General features: G+C 39.5%; 1 protein-coding gene across 3 annotated transcripts in view; it reads left to right on the top strand.

The window, feature by feature from the left end:
- Positions 1-24,594, top strand: part of DLC1 (DLC1 Rho GTPase activating protein) — a 267,434-nt gene that overhangs the window by 141,231 nt on the left and 101,609 nt on the right. The window contains exon 1 of one of the 3 annotated variants that reach the window (XM_072123897.1): positions 10,240-10,500. The exons of the other annotated variants lie outside the window; for them this stretch is intronic. Within the exon in view, the coding sequence (XP_071979998.1) occupies positions 10,359-10,500 (142 nt within the window). The 5' untranslated portion in view covers positions 10,240-10,358. Of the gene's footprint in view, positions 1-10,239; positions 10,501-24,594 lie in introns of those variants that run through there. 3 annotated transcript variants of the gene reach the window in all.

Here is a 24,594-nt window from a genome sequence, read left to right on the forward strand (position 1 = left end):
GTGTACAGTCCATTCATCTTCATAGTGAGTGTGTAATGCTTTTTTCCCCCTCCTGGGGCACTGTAGGCAAAGTGATCACAAATGTTTGTGGATATTATGTACATTGTACTCTGTCTATAATGTTTGATCTTGCCCTTCTTCTAGTATAATTCTCTCCAGAAAGGGAAATATATATCCCGCATTAGAGGGGGGTGTATGCAGTAACTATGGGTAGCGATTGACCACATTTATTTGTGGTAATTATTGCTCCGTAATGTGTACTGTTGTCTAGAACCAGGTTTGCTCTTTGGATGACCAGTTATCTAGTTCACACCATTCTGTGGGGTTGATATCCTTGGAGAAGCTATTCATGATGTATTCATGATATATTTGTCTTTACTCTTATTATCGAGGGACTTTGGCTGCCCGGCCATGCGTCTCTTTATAAATACCCTAGTATTTATGCGCCTTAGTTCTAATGGCAGCCGCTGCCTGATGTATATACTGTTCATGCGCAACTGTTAGTTCCGGTCATGCGCAGAGTGATGATAAAGGATGCGATTGCCGACATGTACTTTTCCATGCGGATTTGAGACGGCAGGTACCGTGATTAAATTAATATACCAGCTGTACTTGCACATTGTCACATGACCTTATTGTTTATCACTCATTAACTATGGTATTATAGATTTTAATTCATTCTATGCACTTGCACTTTATTGTTATACCTCATGTTTACATTACTAGACTTACTTTTTAATGAGATTATAACATTTTAGAGGTATTATCTTTGTCACTATGTATGTATAGCCATTCCCATTTTGGGTATATATATATATATATATATATATATATATATATATATATATGTGTTTGTTACTGAATGCACATTGCTTGAGAAAGGTGCACACTGCACCAAAACGTCGCGTGATTTGGAATAAACTTCACTCTCTTATATATATATATATATATATATATATATATATATATATATATATATATATTTAACAAAGTTATTAACTATTCACAAATACCCATAGTGCTCTATCATACATTTATAGGAAAGTTACAAGTTGTAGTCGCCTGCTATGCCTCTCACACATCCAGGAAAGACAAGGTCTGCTCACATTGAAAGTATAACAATGCACTTATTTTTAGATAAACTAAATGATTTTGAATGCCAAAAAAAATCAGGACAAAGGCAATGTTCCGGCTTGAGAACCAATCATAGTCAGCAGTATCTTAACGCATTTACATTGAATATATTCCAGATGTGGAATTTCGGGCCTAACTTTTGTGTGTTTTCTTGAATTTTACTGAGAAAACAGTATGTGTTGGTTAACTTATCATCCTCCAGTTCTCCTTTGTAATTTTCTTCTGTACAACTCATTGCACTGTGACTTATTCTGTCTTCTTAAGTACATGACATTTGTACAGTGGTGTAGTGTTACTATTGTAATGTTATTAGTTCAACCATGTTTGTTATCTAATACTAGTCTTCCGGTGCCGTGAAATGGCCCTGGATATGTTTCTATTTCTGCACAGCTTATAGTTAAATCCATGATTTTATAATTTTTTTCTCCACCTAGGCCATAACTAAAGGGAGACCATAATATATAGTATATACTGTATATATGATGTTGTCATAGACAGGGAATCCTTACTGTAGTAGCAGTGAGACTGTGAAACTTTTTTGCCACCACATCTTCAATATTTGAGAGCCATTAATTGATGATTTTAGAAATTAGAATTTAGGCCCAAAAGCCACCACCAACCTGTTATACAGAACTATGACAAGATCATAATGATGTCCCTCCATATTCTGGAAAAAAGGGCTATGGATGCTGTATTCCAATAGCCTGTAAGTGTCACTTGGGTGGGAAAAGGTGACATTGTGACCTCTCCTGGCTTTGTGGATGTCCTATGTGCTAGATACATCATCACAAGTCAACTGTAGGATGGCAGGGTGACTCTTGAAGGTCACTTATGATGATGTACTAGTCCTGTAGAACATTATTCCACCCAGGAAGGATCAACCTACAATGACTCTAATCCACCCTTATGATATGTAATTTGTATACAGGTCATATGTACTTACCCAGAATGTAGATGGACTTTATTGTGGTCTTGATCTTCTCAGTATCCAGGTAAACGGGTTGGTTGTCATTTTTTCGGGGGTTGCGACCACGTGTGTTATACAATGGGGCAGATTTATCAAGCTGTTTTAAAGTCAGAATGTTCTTAGTTGCCCATGGCGACCAATCACAGCTCCCCTTTAAAATATAAGCACTGGTAAAATGAAAGCGGAGCGGTAATTGTTTGCCATGGGCAACTAAGAACATTCTGACTTTTAGACATCCGGATAAATCTGCCTCAATATGCTGTGGGTACGTTCTGAGCTATAGGTCTCTTGGTATATGACGCTTTATTAATTCTTAATCACAGTATAACATTAGCACTTGCACTTTATATTTTGTTCCATGTATGTATTGTATTTATAGCCTTTACAATAAAAGTTTATTGTGGTATGTTGTGTATATATATGAAATGTAATTGTGATATTGTGAAGTTATTTTCAGTTATATGGTCGCATATGAAATATATATCCTCCCTGGATATGTGTCACAGGAGCACCTGTGTGCCTCCGTTTGCGCCTCTGCCTCACTTACCTCTCCGGGTTTCAGCGGCGTCTCCCGTGGCTCAGCGTACGTGTCCCAGCCTCCTCGGGCGCACATGCACCGGCTCTGTAAAATTTAAAGTGACAGTGCGCCGCTAATTGGCACTGGCCGGCTGCCAATTCTGTTATATATCCAGCCCCTTCCTGTGTCCCCTGCTGGATGTTTGTGCCTCATAGCATTAGAGAAAGCTTTGTCTCATGCCCTGTGCTTGAGATATGGCCAACATGGACAAAGTCGCACCTGTGGAAGTTTGCAGCGGGCTCTGGTGAAAACCACAGACTTAGACTGCGCTCCCAGGTGTCGGCTTATGTCATTGTCCACTTTGGTACAGTGGGTGCACTTCCTGGTGCTTGACAATATGTCACAAATTATATGTGTTTTCTATTTATGTGTTTTAATTAACTGAATAAAAAATATATTTTTATCAAATCTGCTATGTCCATTGCCCGCCAAATTTTTTTTCGATAGGTTGATACCATAGAAATAATGTATAGGCAGAATAAATGTATCATAGGGAAAAGAACCAATGCACAAGATCAAGCATTGTGACGTTCACATGAGTAGGAGTGGAAACAGACATTGTCTGTAAAGTAACTACTGGAGGAAGAATGTTAAAAAGCACAAAAAGTTCACCAAAACTTTGAGATGTTAAAGCAGACAAGAGTTGAAGTATTTCAGGAGGAACTATTTGTTCGGGTTCTTTTGATCTGCTATGTCCAGATGCTCTTCTATAAATCAGGTTTTCTCAAGTTCAGTTCTCAAGGGCAGTATATCGGTCCTGACTTTAAAGTCAACACATTCTGCAGACAGATTTCGTAAACTTTTCTTGTACCTGAAAGAAGAAATTAATGACTGTATATGACCTTTATAGGAACGCAGGAAATGTCGTTTGCTAGTTGTAGGTGAGAATTAAGTGTGTGGAGCATGATGTCAGTAAATATGCTCTCAAGATACATGGGGTGACATGAAATTATCCACAGTTAGCTCGTATTCGAGTTTAAACGAATCTCTTCTATTATGGTGTAAGTGAAGTCAAGGTATTTTTCAGTGATCAGAAACATGTGCACATGACTGAATATGGTTGCCCTGAGCTAGCCGCAGAAATTGTGGCTAGATCAGGGCTGTTATTGACTTCTGTGGGGCATGGTGAGCGCACTTTGTCTCCTCACACTGTGACTAGGTGGGGGACCTCAGCTCCTATCTCCAACCAGCCAAAACGGGCCAAAAACAATTCCCTTGTTTATAGTCTGTTTCAACACATAGCTGTGTGCATGAGGCCTAACTTTTGTACGGTTTTAGTCTTTCCCTCACATTGTACATTAGTACAGTACCCATACTTTTTTCTCTTAAAGCGAACCATCATCAAAAATTGGCCAAATAAACCACAACCAGTATGTTATCAAGCAGCTTCTAGATGATGTTTCTTTCACGGCCTGGTGTTGTGGCATTATCCAGAAAATCAACTTTGAAGTGAGATGTAAATTGCTTTTATGATGTCAAGGAGGTTTAGAGTTCAACACTGAAGTCAAGCTCTCCCTGTCTCCGAATGCCCACTTCACTTCACAATTTACTGTCCTGCTTCCAGGACCTCATTGACTAAATCTCCTGAAATCTGGCACATGATGTCAATCACATGGGAGGAGGTGTTCCGAGGCAAGGAGAGCTTGACTTCAGCGTTAAATTCTACACCTCCCTGACTTTATACAACCAGTTATCACACCTGACTTCAAAGTTGATTTTCTAGATGATGCCACCAAGCTGGGCCTTGAAAACATGACTAGGAAGCTGTTCAGCTGGTTCACAATATACTGGTACTAGTTTATTAGGCCAATTTCTGATGACAGGTTCTCTTTAAAGTAAAAACAGGAAATTAAAAAAAATAACAGATTACTTACCTAGTAAATCCCATGTAACTACTGCCATTGCATCCTAGTGGTCGCCCAGCAATTATGTTCCATACATGCACATAACCACTGCACCCAATCTCTAACTTCACTGCCATTGGCCACAATTACATGGATGTACATGAGGTCAACACCACAGGGCAAATAAAGAAAGACTGTCAGAAACTACCAGGGCAACAACGCTGATAAGTGGGGGCCTAATACATTTTTTAAATATTTTTTGACATTTAAAGAGCAGCAGGTAGCAGTCCTGGAGATCTGTGTTATCATCCCTTTGTGTATGATGTTAGTAGCAGCAGGACTGTGAAATATGGAGATTTCTCACACGAGTGAACCACCAACCAAAATCCTGGAAAATAAAAGCATTTTTCACAGTACTGCTGCTACTGTATGAGTACAGAAATCACCAGAGCAAATATACTGTCTGCAGCTTTATATTTACAATTGCTTACAGGTTCCCTTTAAAAATGGCTAGAAATGTCAATCTTGAGCATCTACATGAAGCAGAAGGTATATGTCTTGGTTTTAAAAATGTGAATAATAATTCTGAATGAAATGAGAATGTAAGTTTCAGAAGTTTTGGGACTCAATGGGTTTTCTCTACCCTGGTCCACACTAGTGTATCCTAATTGAACACTACTAATGTGATACTGGACATTTGCTATCCTAGAGGCAAAGGGGATAGTAGATATACCAGGATTGTCCCAAATTTCAGTCGACAATCCCAGCTATTTGGTTTGTCCTAGCCCTAAAAGAATAATGGTTTGTGGGTCCTCCCATAGGTGGCGCTACAGTGCCCATTCTACAAATAAAATTTAGGTGGAGAAACTCACAATATAAAGATGCTGGGAAAGACTGTAATGCTGTAGTTGAAAAGTAAATGGCACCAAGGATAGTTTAGATTTCAAGGGTTTTTGGTCTCATGTTCAGTTCTTTGAAAGAACTCTTGATGAATCTTTTTTGTGACCTTTTAGCAATAATCCCATCATCAAGCGTGTTCTGGACAGACTGTACATGATAAGCATTAGTCTATCAAAACTGTGCGCATCTTATTGTATGTTTGTAGGTCTTTCAGCAAAAAATTATATTGTTCTTGGAATGAAAAGCTATAAATTTTACAATTTACTTTCTGTTTCAATCCTAACAGTTTTCTAAATCTCTGCTTGTTGTCATTCAACCGGAAGATTCATTGTTTACTTTTTGTGGATAGAAATAAGTCCCTGGTCATGTGATGTCACACAGGTGCACGGCTCATTATACCGCAGAGAGTGATCAGAGCTGTGTGATATAACGAGCCGTGCACCTGTGTGACATCACATGACCACTGACTGATTTATATCCACAGGAAGTAAATAACGAAGGTTTCTGTTGAATGACAACAAGCAAAGATCTAGAAAACCGTGAGAAATTGATACAGAAAGTATATTGGAAAATTGTATGACTTTCCACTATACAAACAATAGGCTAGTTTACAGTTTGCCTTTCGCATGTGCAGGGTGTGGCAGATTACTAAATTGGAAAAAATACACGTCACTCGATGTTTCGGAGCAGAAGTAGGTTACTACACCATATAAATAGAGAAAAGATAACTTGGCACTCCTTATAGGTCAAACATTGAGGAGAATTTATTTAATCCAAATAAATTCTAAATAATAAATAAATTCTCCTCAATTTTTGATCTATAAGGAGTGCCAAGTTATCTTTTCTCTGGCAGATGACTGAATACTGGGGCACGGTCCTTAATTATCTGACGCACCTTGCACTGTTAATGAAGTGCGGAACATCTTTCTTTAGGTCTTACAGAGTGCAACACAATTGTTGAGCCGCTGTATTAAACTTGTCACAAACTCCGAGTGAGCACGAACACTCCCATTTAGATGCACAATTTTTCTGTCTTGTCAGACACAATGGGGCACATTCACTCACCCGTCCGGAGGAGTTCCCCCGTAGTGCATTATCCGACGATAATGCACTCTGCCGCGATTCACTAAGATTGTGCGCCAGATATCCTGCATGTGTCGTTTCCCCGCTCAGGTCCGCTGAAGTTCACCTTCTTCTTCCTGGTGCATGTAAGTGCATTTTCTTGCAACACAATTTTAAAGTTAAATCCCGCGCTCAGTCCAATCGTCCGAGAGCCCACCCCCTGATTTCTGTCGCATGAAAGCCAGCTGCTCCAAATTCCTATCGTGTGCGCCACAATGCCCTGTTAAATACCTGTCACAGCCGTGCAATCCCCGAAAACGTCGGAAAAATCCTACAAAAGTGAGAACCGCGGACCCTTAGTAAATAAGCCCCGATGTAGCCACGATGCAAAACTAGCGCAGACACTTTTTAAATAAATGTGCATTCTTGAAAGGCATTCTTATCAGAAACTGGTGCAGCCAGAATAATTGATTTGGGCCGATATCAATTATTTGACAGTGGACAACCCTTTTAAGATTTTAGGGCCAGAAAAAAACTGAATTGCCAAAATAAATAAATAAAAATTTGGGACAATCCAGGTAAATGTGGGACTGTTGCCAATTTTGCAGGATGCTTTCCCCTTTGTCAGCGTTAATATTCTATTCAACAGTAGAAATATCACTTCCAGGGGAGAATATTGCTAAATATGATGGCAGCTAACAAGGGGGCTGTGTGGCTCTTACTAGAGGGGATGCATTAGTACATTAGTCCTTCTTTTCAGGTACCATATTGTGTATTGTATAATGTACTGACCTATGACCGAGGCCTTAAGAGACATGAAAGGTGATCCTGTAACGTGACTGATGGACTCTCCTCTGTATCTGTGTAGAGCAGATGGCTCCACATGGCCAGGTGGAGCAGAACATATGCACTGATGTTCTCAGATAAGACTGGGATAAGCTGCGGTGAAATTGACTTCATTATTAAATTATAGGATAATGAATTTAATGGAAGGTTACAAGAAAAAATCCATGACGCCAGTGTTCTGTGTACGTTGACGTCTCAGGGACTATAAGGGGTTACGCTGAACGCAGTCACGTGACGTCCTATGAATTCAGCATGCGGAACTGACAGAAAGATTGAATCAAAGCTCTCAAAAACCTCTTAGAAAGAGGCAAAGCACTCACCCCAGGAAGCACCGTGTACAAAAGAAGTAAGTCGCTAAGCAAAGCCCTCCAATTATGAGGAATAAAAGAATGTAAGGCAAAGAGTTACTTTTTCAAGCAGTCGCTGTGTGGTTGTTGTTTTTAGCAAAAAAAAGGCTTTTTTTCAGTGGAAGTGGTTTTACAATGAAGTCCAGGCAGAGCCCCAGGTATTCCATATGATTAGCAGTAAAACTCAACAATAGGAATACTTGGCCTGAAATGTCTTCAGCATTTCATTAGGGAGGAGATTTATTGTGTAGATCTCGGCTGAAATCTTCAAAAATACCTCTTTGATTAAATCACCAGAAAAATAAGTTTCTGATCAGGGAAATGTATGTATTATGTATACACACCTGCATTTATGTATGTATAACATGTCCTGACATTCACAGTATTTGATGCCAACATATTTGGCAACGCTATATCCAGAATTTATAACCTGCCATTAATGGGGCATACAATATATAAAACATATGTACTGTAAGAAGTTGTCCAAATATCTACATCTACATTATAACAAAGTAATAAAGTTATTAGAAAGGTTTAAAGTAAAAAAAAAAAAAGAAGTCCCGTCTCTAGCCTAGACATGTGACCCCATAACTGGCTATGGTAGTCGGCACCACATCCCAGGCACTGATTGCCAGTCACATGTCTGGTTTGGGGTCATTACATCGGGGATGCAAACCGAGAGTGGGTGGAGTCAAATCATTTAAGCAGAAATATAAAAAATAATTGGTGCAAACAAAAAGTAGGTCCCTATCAAGACGGTTGATATTAAGGGGGCTGCCTTTCAAGGTAGTACAAAGAGGAACTGTTTTCCATGACCCATCCTGGAAAACATAATTTGCATTTTCTCAGAGTGGGGCATCTGTGGCTATAAGTCTTCATACGCCTATAAGGCAGCCTTAATTGGCAAAGTTTCTGTACTTTTCTGAACTTTTACTTTCTGACCCTAGTCAAGCCTCTCACCCATTCTAATTCTACAATGTACTGAAGAGAGGCAACCACGTCAAAACAGTGCTTGACCCATCATGAAAAACAGAATTTGAATATTTACTGAACCTAGAGGGATTTTATCTAAGGCCCTTGTATAGACCTCGGTTCTCTGCAGATAACCAAAGGCAAATGGAAATATAGCCCTTACCGCATTATACAAGATGGTGGCCATGCACACCTTTTAGCCAAAAAAAATGTCTTGACTTTTTCATCCATGTTTTTTAAGAACCCGCAATGAAGTCTCCTAAAGGAACCTCACATTGCACAATTTGTTATTTTTACATACAGTGGGTACAGAAAGTATTTGTATTTGACCCTTTTAGATTTATCACTATAATTTTTTTGCTCATCAATGTACCCATCTTGACAGATAAAAAACAGAAATCTAGATATTTTTGCTAATTTATTAAACAAAAAAAACATTGTCATAAGTATTCAGACACTCATATGTAACTCACATGGTGGCCATTTCTGCTGCTTCATGAGATGGTTCTACTCCTTCATTGGAGTTCAGCTGTGTTTAATTAAACTTATTGGACTTGATTAGGAAAGGCACACACCTCTATATATAAGACCTCACAGTGCAAGTCAGAGAACATGAAAATCATGAGGGCAGAGGAACTGTCTAAGGAGCTAAGAGACAGAATTGTTGCAAGGCACAGATCTGGCCAAGGTTACAACAGAATTTCTGCAGAACACAAGGTTCCTAAGAGCACAGTGGCCTCCATTATCCTTAAATGGAAGGTATTTTGTATGACCACAGCTCTTCCTCAAACCTAGCTGTCCAGCCAAGCTAAGCAATCATGTGAGAAACACCTTGGTGATAGAGGTAAAGAAGAACCCCAAGATCACTGTGGCTGAGCTCAAGAGTTGCAGTAGGGAGATAAGAGAAAGTTCCACAAAGTCAACTATCACTGCAGGACTCCCAGACTAAGAGAAATAAAATGTTCTCTTAACAAGGGCCCTTTCAATACCATGACTAAAATATACAACTACTTCACATTACCTTTGCAGGTGCAATATTTGTTTTTATACAAATATTTTTATATTTTTATAGGAACACTACACCTATAAAGATGAAGATGAGAAAACCTACTTTGCATGGTTTCCACAGTCAGAGGACATCCATAATCACTACCCCCTTCAAATAAATGAGGGGGGAACTTGCCCAAAGGTCACATCATCCTATTCTACTACAATGGATGTGCTTTGGAGGATTTTTACTAATGGGCCCCTTCTCCTCTATGTTAAGCTTTGCTGGGTGGTTTACATTAGTCATGGGGATGAAAGAGGCCACAGTATAGAATCCTGTTACTACAGAGTAGCATGCGGTATCCGCTGAGCATTCAGCATGTTCAATTATAGTAAGTCATTGTCATTTTCTGCACATTGGTTTCATTATTTGAATACTTTACAGCTGTAATAGACATTAGATAAGTACTGAGAGGTAAACTTGTACTTCATCCTCAGTTCTAATGTAATGTAGTTCAGCTATACTATTAGTGCCAATGCTGGCAGCTTGTCAAGACCTTGCCTGCAGTATGAGCTATCCTGTATCTGCAGTGAGGACTGCATTGCCTGATTCCTGAAGGATAAGGCTAGCACTGTCTATGAAGACTGTCGGAGCTGAATATTAACACCTTATACTGCTGCTGTAACCGAGAGGTCCCCAATAAATACCCGGGCAGAGACTGATGCAGCTTTTTGGTGCTTTACATAAAATGGACAGACCATTCAGGAACCCTTTGCGGAGATCACTGAGTGACCATATTAGAAACTCTACTGCCAAGGCTCTGGATGTTATCTGGAAAAATGCGAGAGAGAAGCGTCTGGCAGGTGAGGACATTTAAAACCAGTTTAAGGACTAGAAATTAGCTAATTGCTTAAGTGTCTGCAGAGTGGGTAATCCTTATTCCCATCTCAGGGCACCTTATGTGATGCAGGTGGTGCAGAGATGGAGTGAAGGGTTAATGTATGTAAGTACTCTTATCTTGGTCATATTTTGAAGAGATTTAGAAAAGCTTACTGTACCCTGCTGAGGAGAAGACTGCCGTGATTTACAGCTCGCAATAAACCTGTTCTGTTTTATTGCCAAGGAGTGTGTCAGTTGGCATATGTGAGCTATGTAGTGATAAATTGATGGCATTTCCTCTGGCAGCTACACTAGCGCTTTCCATCCCAGGGCACTGTTGACTTTTGCCAGAGCCAGTCTTTTAATAGTTTATTTAAATCTATGACCTCAACATCTGCAGAATGTGGGACGATGAGGAAAAAAAAAAGAAACGAGAAAACGACAGAGGAGTGAAATATCACACATTGATTTGATTAGAAATTCTCCTGTGCCAAAGTGTCTGTCTTTATTCAGACAGGTTCTCTTATGATGAAATGTGGATGTAGGATATACATTTAGTGCTAAAATTCTTGAGTTTTTTTCCCCAGATTATAGATTATGGCAATTTTAATTCTGATTTTCTCTTGTCTATTGTCTTGTCTATTGTCTAAGGTGGAACCGGCTAGGGGAGCCCATATCCTGAGCCATGGTTATCACATTGCCAGGTTGCACCTGTTATACTTTCTATTTTAAATAGAGGTGCAACTAAAGCCATAACTTGAAGTTGTTTGACCCCAATGTAAATTTTGTACCAGACTCCCCCACTAGTCTCCCCATAATGGGAAAAAGACATGGGCCCAGGTGTGACCCTCTGTACCCCATTAAGCTACGACCTTGTATGGAACTAGTGGTACTGTACATGTACATCTTTGACTTTGTTTCTAACAATTTGTTCTTGTATATTTAGTTTAGTATTGTTGCCATCAAATATGACAGGCTAAGTATCACAATCTCAGTTGCCCTCTATTGGTAAAGCTGGTCAATATCATGAGAACAACATTGAATCTGCTGATTTTGGTGGGAACGGCCAACCACTTGATTCAGGGGATGTCACAAGATAAGCAGCTGCCACTGGTGTTTCAGGGTAGCTTAATGGGATTTTTTTCAGGATTAAGTATATACAGTATAAAAAATATATACTTATTGGGGTTGTCCAAACTTTTATGTTTTTTTAACAGAGGCCCTGGGTGGTGTAAAAACAAGAAAGAGGCTATACTTGCCTTTCCCTGTAGCTCTGGCCAGCCCCTTGCCTCCCATCACCACCGATGTTTATATGTATTTCATTTACTTCACAACCATACGGTGCTCCCCCTATGGCCTCTGCTTGTGGCCTATGTAAGCCTTGCACAGGCTGGGGCCAGGACTTGAAGTGGGTGCTTACCATGGTTGTAATGTCACCCATGTGCCTTCCAATATATACAGAGACTGATGGTGACAGGAGGCACTGGGAAGGACCGGAGCACCGGAAAAAGAATTTCTGGTGTGCTAGGACCTTCACAATGGCTATAATTACATGATCAGTGAGAGACATCACATTTTTCTTGTTAGGACCCCAAGTTTACCTATTATGTGCAGCCTTTCATAAGGTTTATATGCAAATTTAAAGTGGACCTGTCACCAGGAATGTAGTTTGTAGCTGGTGACTAAAAACTAAAAATTCCTTTGTCATTGGCAAAGTAGAAGGACATATTGGCAAAGTAGAAAGAAACGATGTCCGCGCTTCAGGGATAACCAGGTAAAAATCAATTCTTTATTTTCATATTCTTTATAAAATCCATATTAGGCAAACTTGTACACGTGTGGCCACCACACGTGTACAAGTTTGCCTAATATGGATTTTATAAAGAATATGAAAATAAAGAATTGATTTTTACCTGGTTATCCCTGAAGCGCGGACATCGTTTCTTTCTTCTTGGAATACGTGCCTGCGGTCCGTGGGGCTTTCTTGATGCATCTCGCGCTGGGAATCAGTGGAGTCGGAAGGTGAGCAGGAACTTTTTTGCAATTTCTTTTTCGATATTGGCAAAGTACCATGATACTTTTTCTTCGTCAGTATTGATGATGGATGGAGATGAACCAGGTCCTGCTTTCATTATGGAACACAAATGGAATCCCAAAATGAGAGCAATATTCTGCTGTAGCAAAAAACCCCCATAATTTTAAATAATATCTATTTCCCAGGTTGAACCTTCACTAAACTCCAGTAGTAAGGCCACTGGCAACAACAACTGCTGGTGACTTATCTTATCTTAGAACAAAATAATTGAGCATCGAAGAATTGGCTTGTCTGATCATTCTTCCTACTAATGTCAATAGGGCTGAAAGTTTTTCCACTAATAAACTGTTTACTCTTATTTATACTACTGGGGGTCATATCACATTGCTGGGGGTTCAATTTCTAGAATTCTTGAAAGTCAGGTGTTTAAAGGTGCCACAAATGCCACTTTTTGACTAATGGACATGATGCCACCAGAGAAGAAGGCACAGCACTTGCACAAGTCTGTGGACCCTTCAAACTTCTAATTAGATTTGGACCCCCACTGTTATCGTACTGATGACCTATGCTGAAGATTCAGTTTCCCGAAAAGCCTCTTTAATGATTGTTCCTTATGCCAGTGACAGTGGGGTAGACAAACAACTTTTAACTGGGCTCCAGGAAAGAAAATATTAAAAGAAAACTTCATGAACATCATGTGACTAAATGCATTTTCTAAGCTAGGTCATCACAAGGTCCTACCAAAAGTCACTGAAGGATCTGAGACTGAATGGTGTATAACAGTTATAGACTATATATTATTTATTATTTCACTGTATCACAACTATGGCATAAAAAAATCTAAAACATGTTTCTTTGTCATATTTTACAACGTTTTGCCCTGGTGTAAATTATATCTTAAATCTAGACCAAACCCTAGCTGCCATATGTTGGATTTAAGTCTTTCCTTTATACAGTACCATTTTTGGATATACTCCTAACTTTGCCTGAAAAACATCAGAAACTAAGTGTTTGATTTATATTTTGGTTTTAACATTTAATACAAATTCATTGTCTGGATTTTCTAACCAAAGCGTCTTGCACATTGTACAGAACTGCCCCATTTCATTCATTTTTAAAAACTGGCTTTTAGCATATGACTTGAAGGCCATATTTTAACTCTGTATTAGTATTGTACTATATACATGGTGTCAGTTATTCAAGACATATTTCATTAAGATAACCTTTGTCCGCTTTGGCTTTGGTAAAGGCATTTATTATGGAAACTCTATAAATCACTGGTCCCAATGTTATCAACTTTGGTTGATGTTGATGGGTGATATTCCAAAAAACTACAGATAAGAAGATAAAATAAGATGGTAAGATTTACAATATAATATCCATTAGACTGACCTGCTAGTAAAACTCTATTGGATGGGCTGTCTTGTTCACTTGTCCATACACTAGGAAATATGTGTAGGAGTATAGGGCTGGAGTGTAGGCTCTGCTATTGTGTTACAACTGTTTGCCTACACTCAGAGGAATTCCTGGCTGTCAGCGTCCCGCTAATAAAAGGCAATGGCTAATAACGTTGGATCCTGCACCATTACAATACACATAATGAGGATTAAAGGGAATCTCTTTGTTTTCTTAATGCATTCTTTAATACACTGAAATACTAGACTAAACGCACTATGGTTTATAATAGTTATATAAGAATAATCTCTCCCAGGGTTAGGCTACAATCGGGAAGTAAGAGCTCTTCTTAAAGTGTCTATGAGGCTTGTGGAGACTTACAGCCAGTGGGGGATCCTGGGAAATAAATAAATATGTTTGCCAGGATGGAATAAGTAAAATAATGCATCTTTTAGCTGCCTTGAAAGGCAGCCCCTATTAAGAATGGCTTTCAAGAAGCCTAATGGCATGATGCAGAATTAAAGCCAAACCAGTATATCTATTCAGAAATTGGCCAACAATTTCAGTCGGTTGTCTGCTAAGGTACAAGGATTTGTGGCTGGTATTTTTTTAAGCATCATTGCTATTTGTGGTCTCAGTTAAATATCCAAAATAATGTAGATTTAGATTATTTAAGATTCAATTTGGTGAAGATTTGCAGATTTTTTAAAAAAGATTTGGATCTGATTCGGGTCTAGTGTTTAAGAGATCTGGATGGGTGTATATAACAATTTTCATGGAAAGTTGTGCAACATTGTTTTATCCAAAGTGTATCAGAAAAAAATCGTATTCAATTCGATATTGGTCAATCAGCAGATTCATACTGAATCTATGAATCCATGAATAGTGCAGGTACAATCCCATGAATCCTACAGACTTGGGTGGGTTTGCCTATGATGCATCTTATGCAACATCGTGGGGCTTGGAAATAAGTACCAAATCAAATGCCAGATCTAACTCTGCCAAGAAATGGTGAATAACCTTGAAACACAAAAACATAAGGTTCCTCGGGGACCAAATTTCTGTGATTTGAACAGCAACTAATCCAAAGCAATGGATAGGAGCAAAGTAACACTTTTCGAATGCTCATAACTCATTTTAACTATTGACCCACAGCTCTTGTAAATTGTATACAGTGCCGTAGAAATCTTCTGTAACACAACTATTACCTGTAATCAATTCTTAACGCTACAAAAAGCCAGGCTGTAGCCATGGCCTTATGCTTTGAGTATCATTTTGGTGGATGCTTTTACGTAATGCTTCATCTCCTCTGTGGTGATGGTGGAGACTTGTTTAGTAGTACAGCTGGTCAATATCCAACACTGAGACACCTTGTGATTGGCTTATCCTTGGGTCCAGAGCAGACAATGCCGTCAATAGCTGTCAATAAAAGTCACTCTACTCAAAGCCAAGAAAAAACAATAAACTCCTATAGACATAAATTAATGTACTCAAATTCGCCAATATCAGTAACATCTGGATTGCTGTGAGAAAGATTAATATAAGATCTATTTTTAAAGCAACACATTGTCCCGAGCTACGTTATTGCCTCCTCATGTACAGTGAATATATATCTAGGGAGAGCAAATTGTTTTGAAGTTCCCATGTAAGCGCCAGCAGATGTGAGCGATTAGAAGCGCATACTGCACCTTCAGCACTATGTCTTTTGGCTCGCTAGAGTGTTAGCATAAACAGATACAACATCTTGTTCATGTTTGACTGGCTGTGTAATATCTCGTACTGCACACGAGCAATACACTTATCTCCCACAGGCTTTTATTCCTTCTCCCACCGAACTATGCACTTCCAAAGTGGGCTCTTAGGCTTGCTCTCCCCCGTGCTTTTGGGTCAAATTTTTGGAATGTTGTACTTTTTATTTTATTTTTAAAGGTGATTAGAGCAGTAATACGACTATCAACATGTGGAATGTTTCATTACATCAGGCCCCGTGTTGATGAACTCCAGATGCTTTGCCTTACTGTCTACCAATGAATACTTTCTCTGCTTATTCGCACCTAGTCCTGAAGGTTGAATGTCTTGGCTAGATCTGTTCAGACTGGTTTTTTCTCCATCATAAATGCTCTTTGGACCTGTTTACATCCCCGTTGGCTATAAGGGGATGCAAAGATAGCCCCGATGCACAAGTATAATTAAAAAGGGTCTCCGCTACCGAAATTTTTTTAGTACTGTTCACAGATGGTGTAAACTCCTGTCTAATGTAGCATTTCCCGTCACCACTGGTCTCTATTGGTATACAGGCTGCAGCACCGGCAGGTGATATCAACAGTGGCCAACAGAAAAGGGAGGCACCAAGCTGGACCGAAGCACAGGAGAGAGGTAAATATAAGTTTTTTCTTTTTTTTTTACCACCTCAATCTAGGACTATAAAAAAAACACAATTCCAGACAACCCCTTTAACGAGGCATGGTAGACAAGGTACTACCAATTTTGCATTCAGGATCAAAAGCACATCTAACTTTTTCTTTTACGAAAAAACATATATTGATGTTCTTCATGATAAAATACTACAATATTGACTAAGTCAGTTACACTGGACTGCAACAATCGACTGAAATAAAAAATATTGTGTAGATAAAGCCAAATATATATCTGTTATTGTGTAATTGTTGTGATATACTCAAGCCAGGTGACACATGACAAAATATATCTCTGCGGTATCAGGGAACTGCCCTGACAGCTGGGATCCATTAACTACTTTTAGCTCCTTACAAACGACAGGGGCCAGTTGCCTGGGGGCCCATGAGGTTTTTGGCATGGGAATTCATGTTGATAGGGAAGTCTTTTTTTTTTGGGTCTAGGCAGTTGAGCTGGCTGATATTATTACACACAATGAAGTCACAGTGTCTATTGGTTAGTGTAAGGTATTGGGGAAGAGGAGAATTTAGGATTGTTTTAGAGGAGAATGTAACACTCATCCCATTGTGTTGGAAGTTTTTCTGTATTAGGCAACATTATTCCCCATGATTTAGGTTGATTGAGCGATCAAACATCAAACGTGCCACTACAGGAGAACAGGGCAGAATCAAGATAATAAATTTGGCGCACAATAGTCTACAACCTTCTGCCTACTTACCATCAGTAGACATTAAATCCCGGCTACGTAATGGGACTCTAAAAGGATCTACAAGTAAACACATTTTACAGTGAATTATAAGGCCCAGACCATATTGAATGGGACAAGACCTTTTGTCAGGCGCATAATGGGCGTTTCATATGTTACAATGTGGACTATGTCATTTTGTGGAGCTGAACTATGTGTGACATTGACAACACAATGGCCTCTCTGTTTCTGAAGCTGTGCTCATTTGTTCTTCTATATGTAGCACATGTCCTGCATATCAAACATATTTTATGATGGTTCTGCATGTCAACAGATTCTGAAACACAGACAACACAACAGTTCAGTTCTGGAACACGACGTTCTCGCCTCAATGTTACTATTACTTGTTATTCCGGACATATATCATGAATACTATAGAAGGAGAAGAATAAGATTAGAGAGTGATTCATAGGATATTTATGTGCTTTGTAATGTTACATTTCACTGGAAATCTTCAGTATATGCAGTCTCTTGTAGCAGTGTATTTTCTATTGTATCACTACAAACAGAAGTTCTAGGTGAAATCCTATAGAAACACAGGTAGGGCAAGAAAAATCCATACAGAACGTCATTTAGAGAACATCTACCACTAGAATGAAGGATTGTGAAACAAGCACAATTGCATGCAGGTATGTGCTGCCCCTCTGGCAGGATCTGCTCTTCTTTTAAAGGAACATGTCACCAGGAGACCCATTTTTAGCACTCCCCAAGTCCCCACAGAGCATAGTACATACACTGCCGGTGTATGATAGCCCCTTGACGTATCCGGCTATCATACACCGATGTATGATAAATAACCGCATCATGTTCATATTGTGAGATGCTGCCTCTGGCCTAAGAGTCCTTATCACAGTGCGGCTGATGAATGTTCACTTTCTGTGCAGAGAAGGTTCAACATTTGTGATGAAAAGTAATTTTAGCTATAGTAAAAAAGGAACATGTTGTTCCTTGCATGATTTATAAAGATTAGAACTAGGTCTATGTGAGTACACTGAAGTATAAATAACACAGTGGAAGGAAGATAAGCTTCAATTTCATTTCCCTCCAGACAGAACAATATCATCTTGGTTTATCTGGAAGGAATATAAGAACGTCTTGGAGCGTCAGGAGCTTTTGTCGTGTTCCCTTTACTCCTTTACAGTTATTTTCCTACAGCTCACTTTGTTTGATACATTTTAATTATAGTAATGATTTGCTTTTACAGCATACACCTGGCTACTGACACATTGTTACACCCTATGGGCATATTATTGAGAAATTTTTTGTCAATTAACTGTGAACCAAAAATGGTGGCTGCTCAGGACCACATTACATATTTGAGCTAAAAGGTTCAATTCTATGCTTTCTAGAGTCCAATTCCTCTTTACTCTTCTCTTCACAAAGCCTTTGAGAGAGAAAAACAGAGAGAGAATAAAATATTTATAGCCTACAAACATTGCATCTTTGTGAAGACCACTCTCATATCCAGAACAGATTTCTTAGCGCAGATTTAGTTTTATTCCATGATCCACAAGAAGAAAATTCAGTTATATTGTGGCTATCTATTTTATTAAGACGATAGATAAGCATGTGCAAATGAAACCTTAAAGGTAACCAACCATCAGGAATCTACCTACTCCAAGACCTAGTTGCCTCTGTGATCCCTCCCTTCCTGAGAATGGCCAACTTGTATCTGGGGTGTCCCTGGCTGCTAGAGTTTTGCGCATGCGTAGAAGCTCCAGGATCAGTGCACGGTGCGAGCGATAATGTGACCATGCAGGCCCGACACAGCGCCAGGCGACATATCGCCAGATGCTACTTGGTGCACGCAGGTAGGGAGGGATCGCAGTGGCTTTTGGGGTGTGGAGTCGTGTTTTCTCCTGCTCCCCATAGAGGGTACCCCAGTAATAAATTAACTTTAGATTAGGTTAGAACTTGTTATTGGGTTAGGGAAGGATAGTTTAGGGTTTAGGATAATAATGGGAAACTACAATCACCTTTAACTAGTCATAGGGGCAAGAAATAGCTTGAACTGGTCATACAATCACCACAAAAAGGCCAGTTGCCCATAAATGAGTGTCAAATCAGTTGATTTAGGTTGTTTTAATCCTAGTGATACCCTGCTTGTGTCAGATTTTCCCAACTACTTCCCTAAAGAGAACCTGTCATCAGCAAGGTCATTTTTACATTATTACAGGGTCCAATAGCCTCTGGAATGTTGATTTAAAAATGCATTTGTCATGCATGTGAATAATTCCACTGCTTTTTAATTGTTTCTTTAATATTACTCTGCTCCCTTTCAGCGGTGTTTGGTGACTCACGGTGTGGGAGGGGGCAGTTTAAATTAGAATTGCTTGTGGCAGTGAGCTGAAGTAAGCAGGGGGAGTGAGCAGGGAAGAGGATGAGGGAGGGGGAGGGCAATGAGTGAGGAGGAGGGGAGGAGGCATTGATGAGAAGATGGCTCATACCATTTGAACTTCCTCCCTCCACCGGGATATATCACACAGTGAGAAACAATTAAAGAGCACTGGAATTATTCAGATGCATGACAAGGGTATGTTTCAAAATCAACATGCTAGAGGCAATTGGAACCTGTCTTCATGTAAAAACGACCTTCCCGATGACAGCTTCCCTTCAAGGGTGGAAATGTATGGTGTGGCCATGGAGCAGCCAGCCACATCCAGTGAAAGAATTTTGCAGGTAAAAAATAACTAAATTTTTATTTAGTGACTGAATCACGTTAATAGTACATGATACAGCCACTAATTATTAATTTTGTAATGATTTATGGGCAAAATCTACTAATTTGGCTGGTGGCATCATAACTGTAGCTGGCTGCAACCTGGCCGCTTCGTTGGCGCATTATGTATTGGCACCCTTAAACACATGCATGAAAATCTGATCACATATGGATGACTTCTGAATGCCATTGTTTTTTTCATGAACCCATTGGCTTCAATCAGAGTCATTATTTTTCTATAATAGGATCAGATCAATGGACCGTTAAGAACATGTGAGATATAAAAGAATACACTATCATCGAGTCAGAGTTCTGTTTCAGTGTATCCTATGTAGACTTGGACAGTACTGGTTGGAGACAATTGATCGTGCACAAGAGACCTCTGTCACAGCATGTATAGCCGGAAGCCGCTGAGGGCATTAGGCTGGTTTCAAGAGGTTATAGACATGACTTAGTGACTGTTTTAAACATTTTAAAACGTTAAAGGGTTAGGGGTCAAAATTGGTTAAGGGGGACAGTCATCTTCTGGATAGATGGGCCCACTTCATCAGGTCCTAAAGGAAAATGGAAGTCCATCCAGCAAGACTGGTAAACTGACCTCAGGGAGTTATATTAGCAAGTTGTAAGATTTATAGAAGTGAACAAAAATTTGCCAAATATACTTGACAGGTTTCAAATAGCTACAATGTGTCATTTGATCATCCATGAGACAATTTAATAAAGTCACACCTCAGTGTTCTTCCATGCAAGGGTCGGGAGATTAGAGCAAATTATCAATGTCTAACTTACATCATGTGGCCCTTTCCTGCACCTGTTATTAGATAGAAGAAATTTAAAGAAAGATTCTGCCAAAAATTTCTATATAATGCTAAATTATTTGGTGTTGTATAAATATAATGTGTAATCTCATGCTGTAGAGTTTGCTGGAATCCTTGAGCTCACTTTACCTATAGAATGGAATGGAAATTGATTCTGGGGAGAAAGTGCAGACTTTTTGGTCCATAAATCCCATTTAGTTTATTAGTTTGCACATCCTTAGAGGTGCTTTGTCTGTGGGTTACAGATATCTGCAAACACAGATAACCCTAGTTTTCTCACTTGAAGTCACTGGAGTATATATTTCACACATTATTACACCCAGGTGCAGCGCACTATAACAACAAGGAAAATGGACCATGTAATGTATACTTTTCTATATAAAACCTTTCTCATGTTAGTTTTCCCATCATAATAACACAGTACATTGATTTATCAGTGTTGTAGTAAATTGCTTAAACCTTCAAGGCAGCAGTATATCAATAGGAATACACATATAATATTGTGTATTCTTTTTAGCTGAACTTGAAGAGCAATGAGAAGGGACTTGGTTACATGGGGTCCCTAATTGTCCCAATACAGCTTTCGCTTTGTGAAATGAGTCTCCATTTCTATGTGCCTTTAAAAGACGTCTTATAAAATTTTAGAACACCAGAATCTAAATGCATTTCTGTAGCCCTGCGGCTTCTCTGGAGCCCTGCTTATGCGAAGTAGCTCAAGGTCTCGCTGTCAGCTTTATCAAAGGCAGACACCTGCTTCCTGCATAGGTATCAGTCAATGCAGAGCGCATGTGCGTGTCTTCGATGAACCTGGCAAAAGAATGTGGAGCTACTACGCATGCCCAGGGCTCCACAGAAGCCAGGGTTGAGCCTGTATTTACTGTGCATGAGCGAGCTAAATAAACAGTTGGGCGGGGGCAGCGCAGGGACGTGGCAGGAGGCAGAGCATAAGAGGCTAGTGTAGCATCGAGAGGCCTCTTAAGGTAATTTGCATATAAGAAAGATAAATGTTTTGGTTGGTTAGACTAGGCAAAGGGATTAGCCAATGACAGTGTAGGGATGACAATAGACGCAGGAATCTACCATCAGATCTACTTCAGTTAGTAGATTCCTGATGGTAGATTTCCTGATAGTAGATTTAGAAAATCATAAACGAATAAACATTATGTTAAGGCTACATTTACACTGCCGCATGGGGGACATATATACGGGCGATATACGCACCCCATAGATGGCAATGGGCGCCGGCGCCCTACGGGAGCCGCACGGTGCACACTCCTGCCGCATGGGGGACATATATATACGGGCGATATACGTACCCCATAGACGGCAATGGGTGCACGGCGCCCGCACACATGCGGCACCGTACCGCTCCGTACCCCATGAAAAGATAGGACATGCCCTACCTTTTCACGGCATATGGCACCGTGCGCCCTTTATCCCTATGGAGAGGGGCGGCGGTGACAGCAACAGCAGTGTGAATCCAGCCTAATACTGTATATTTTATTATATATTTCATGCTAATATAATTATAATGGAATATCTTAGTAACAGTCCTAGGATCAGGACCTAAAATCAATTAAAACATTTAATTCCTACACCTACATTTAGTACCTACCCCTCCCTATACTGTAAATAAGTTCCAGATCCCCTCCGAAAGTTTAGCTCAGCACATTCCCTGGAGGAAGCTGATGGCAAATGGCGCGTCGGTGTGCTGTTAGTTCAATCTGGTGTATTGGGTCATGCAACTTCCTGGTTATTATACTTCTTGGTGCATTTGTTTTGTGGTAATTATGCTTTATAGCCAGTTGGAGTGAAATATACCAATATTATTTGTACATATGATGTCATTGTGATTTCTATGCCCACTCTATGGTGAGTTATTGTTGCATTTATGCATCAACTTGTTAATGCTGTTTACTCTGAATGTGACCACCACCTCTAATATGTTTCAATTCATTTTAGGTCCTTAAAATATGTGAAATTTTAAAATTTTATAAAAAAATATGCATCTAACATCCTTATGGTATCATTTTTATTGTAAAGTGTGGTTCCGTTTTTAGGGACAAGTTGTAGTCTATGGTACATGAACACTTACTGGGTTGTGGGAACTGATAACAATGAAACTTCTCTTGATTGGGCGCTCTTCTTTGTAGATGTGTATTGAGGCAGAATTTACTTACCTGTCCATGTGCTCCAATGTGCGTTCCCTGACTCCAATGCACAGCTGCCGCGATTCACTACGAGCGTGCGCCCGATATCCTGCATCTGTCGCTTCCCTGATCAAGTCCACTGGAGTTCCCCTTCTTCTTCCCCGTGCATGTAAGTGCTTGATCTTGCGACACAAATTCAAAGTTAAATCCTGCGGTCTCTCCGAATCCGTCAGATCGTCCGATGGCCCACTTCTGGATTTATGTCGAATGAAAGCTGGCACCAATGTGCCAAAATCCAATCTTGTGCGACACATTCCCCGGCGCGATCCCCTAAAAGTCAGAAACCCTGACGAAAATGCGCCCGCGGGACCATTAGTAAACAAGCCCTATTGGGTTACATGCCAAGTAGGGCTTCCATTGTACAATTATCTATATTATTAGTATTATCTAAAGAGCACCAATAATTCCATGGTGCTGTACATTCAATAGGGGAGTCATATACATTACATTGGATGAAAACAAATGGAAGTACAAAGCTAGAAAACTACACTGAACTAGAAAAGATGGAACATAGGCGTCTAACATGAAGTGGGTAAAGCCTTGACTGTATGGCATGTATGGATCACCATTTGAACCCCCATTTATCATCAAAACTTTCTCATAGATTGTTAACTATAATATCAGACATAAGGTCTTAAATCATGGACTGTCCAAACACTGTACCCTTAAACATAAAGGCGAAGGAAAGATTACCATTATGCCAATTGACTTCATTAACCCTGGAATCAACAATAGATTTGCCACCTTAAAGAAAAAGGAAATCTATTGGATTTATAAACTTAACACCTTGAAACCGTCTGGACTCAATGAAATGACAGAAACCGTATTAAGCTAAAAATACTGCTGTTTCTTCCCCCAAAAGTAATACATCCCAGTTTGAATATATATCTTCTCCCTCCATTATCCCCATCAATCTTAGCATCCATACATACCGCAATTCCGGCACTCCAGCGCAACACATCCACAGCTCACCATGATTCATTAAATTCTCCTTTCTAGACTGACAACTTGCTTTTTGGTCCCTCCCGGCTTCCGTAGTCTGGTTGACTCGGAGGATCGCGATTAGATCTCTGCGCCGGATCAACAAGATTATAATTCCCTCTCTATATAGTAAAGGCATAAGGTCCGATATCTATTGGTTTTATATGTGTATATATACATCTTACTAATTAAGTATACATTAATTTATTCTATTTAATTTATTTTATTATGGATTTTTCTATTATGTCATCTTTAATATGCATTTTAATTAGGTTGCTTATTTATTTATATATTAGGATGATGATTATTATTATTATTACTTTTAGTAACAATGACTCAAGACGAGTCAATTTTATGAATGAATACAATTACTACAATGTATATGTTTACATAGTGACATCACTCTGATGTCAGCTGGGGGTCATCTTCCCGCCAAGTGATGCTTATAAGCCCGCTTTACCTATGCACTGTATACCTTTTGTAACTGATGAAGAGCCCGGTTCGGGCTCGAAACGCGTCTTACCCAATAAAGGAACTCTAAGTTTATCATATAATACTTGTGAGTATTTGGCGCCGAAATAACCTCCTGAAAAAACCAACACTACCCGATGATGCAGGCTCTATAGACGCCTACTGCTACAGAGACCAGGAAGGCTGCCAGACTCCTATTCACATTTCATAACGTCTTTTAACGTGTTGTACCGGACGTACAACCAAAAAAGGTGAGTGAAACTAATCTTGCTATAAAAACTCACACACC

Source organism: Engystomops pustulosus, chromosome 1, assembly GCF_040894005.1.
Source record: "Engystomops pustulosus chromosome 1, aEngPut4.maternal, whole genome shotgun sequence".
NCBI lineage: Eukaryota > Metazoa > Chordata > Amphibia > Anura > Leptodactylidae > Engystomops > Engystomops pustulosus.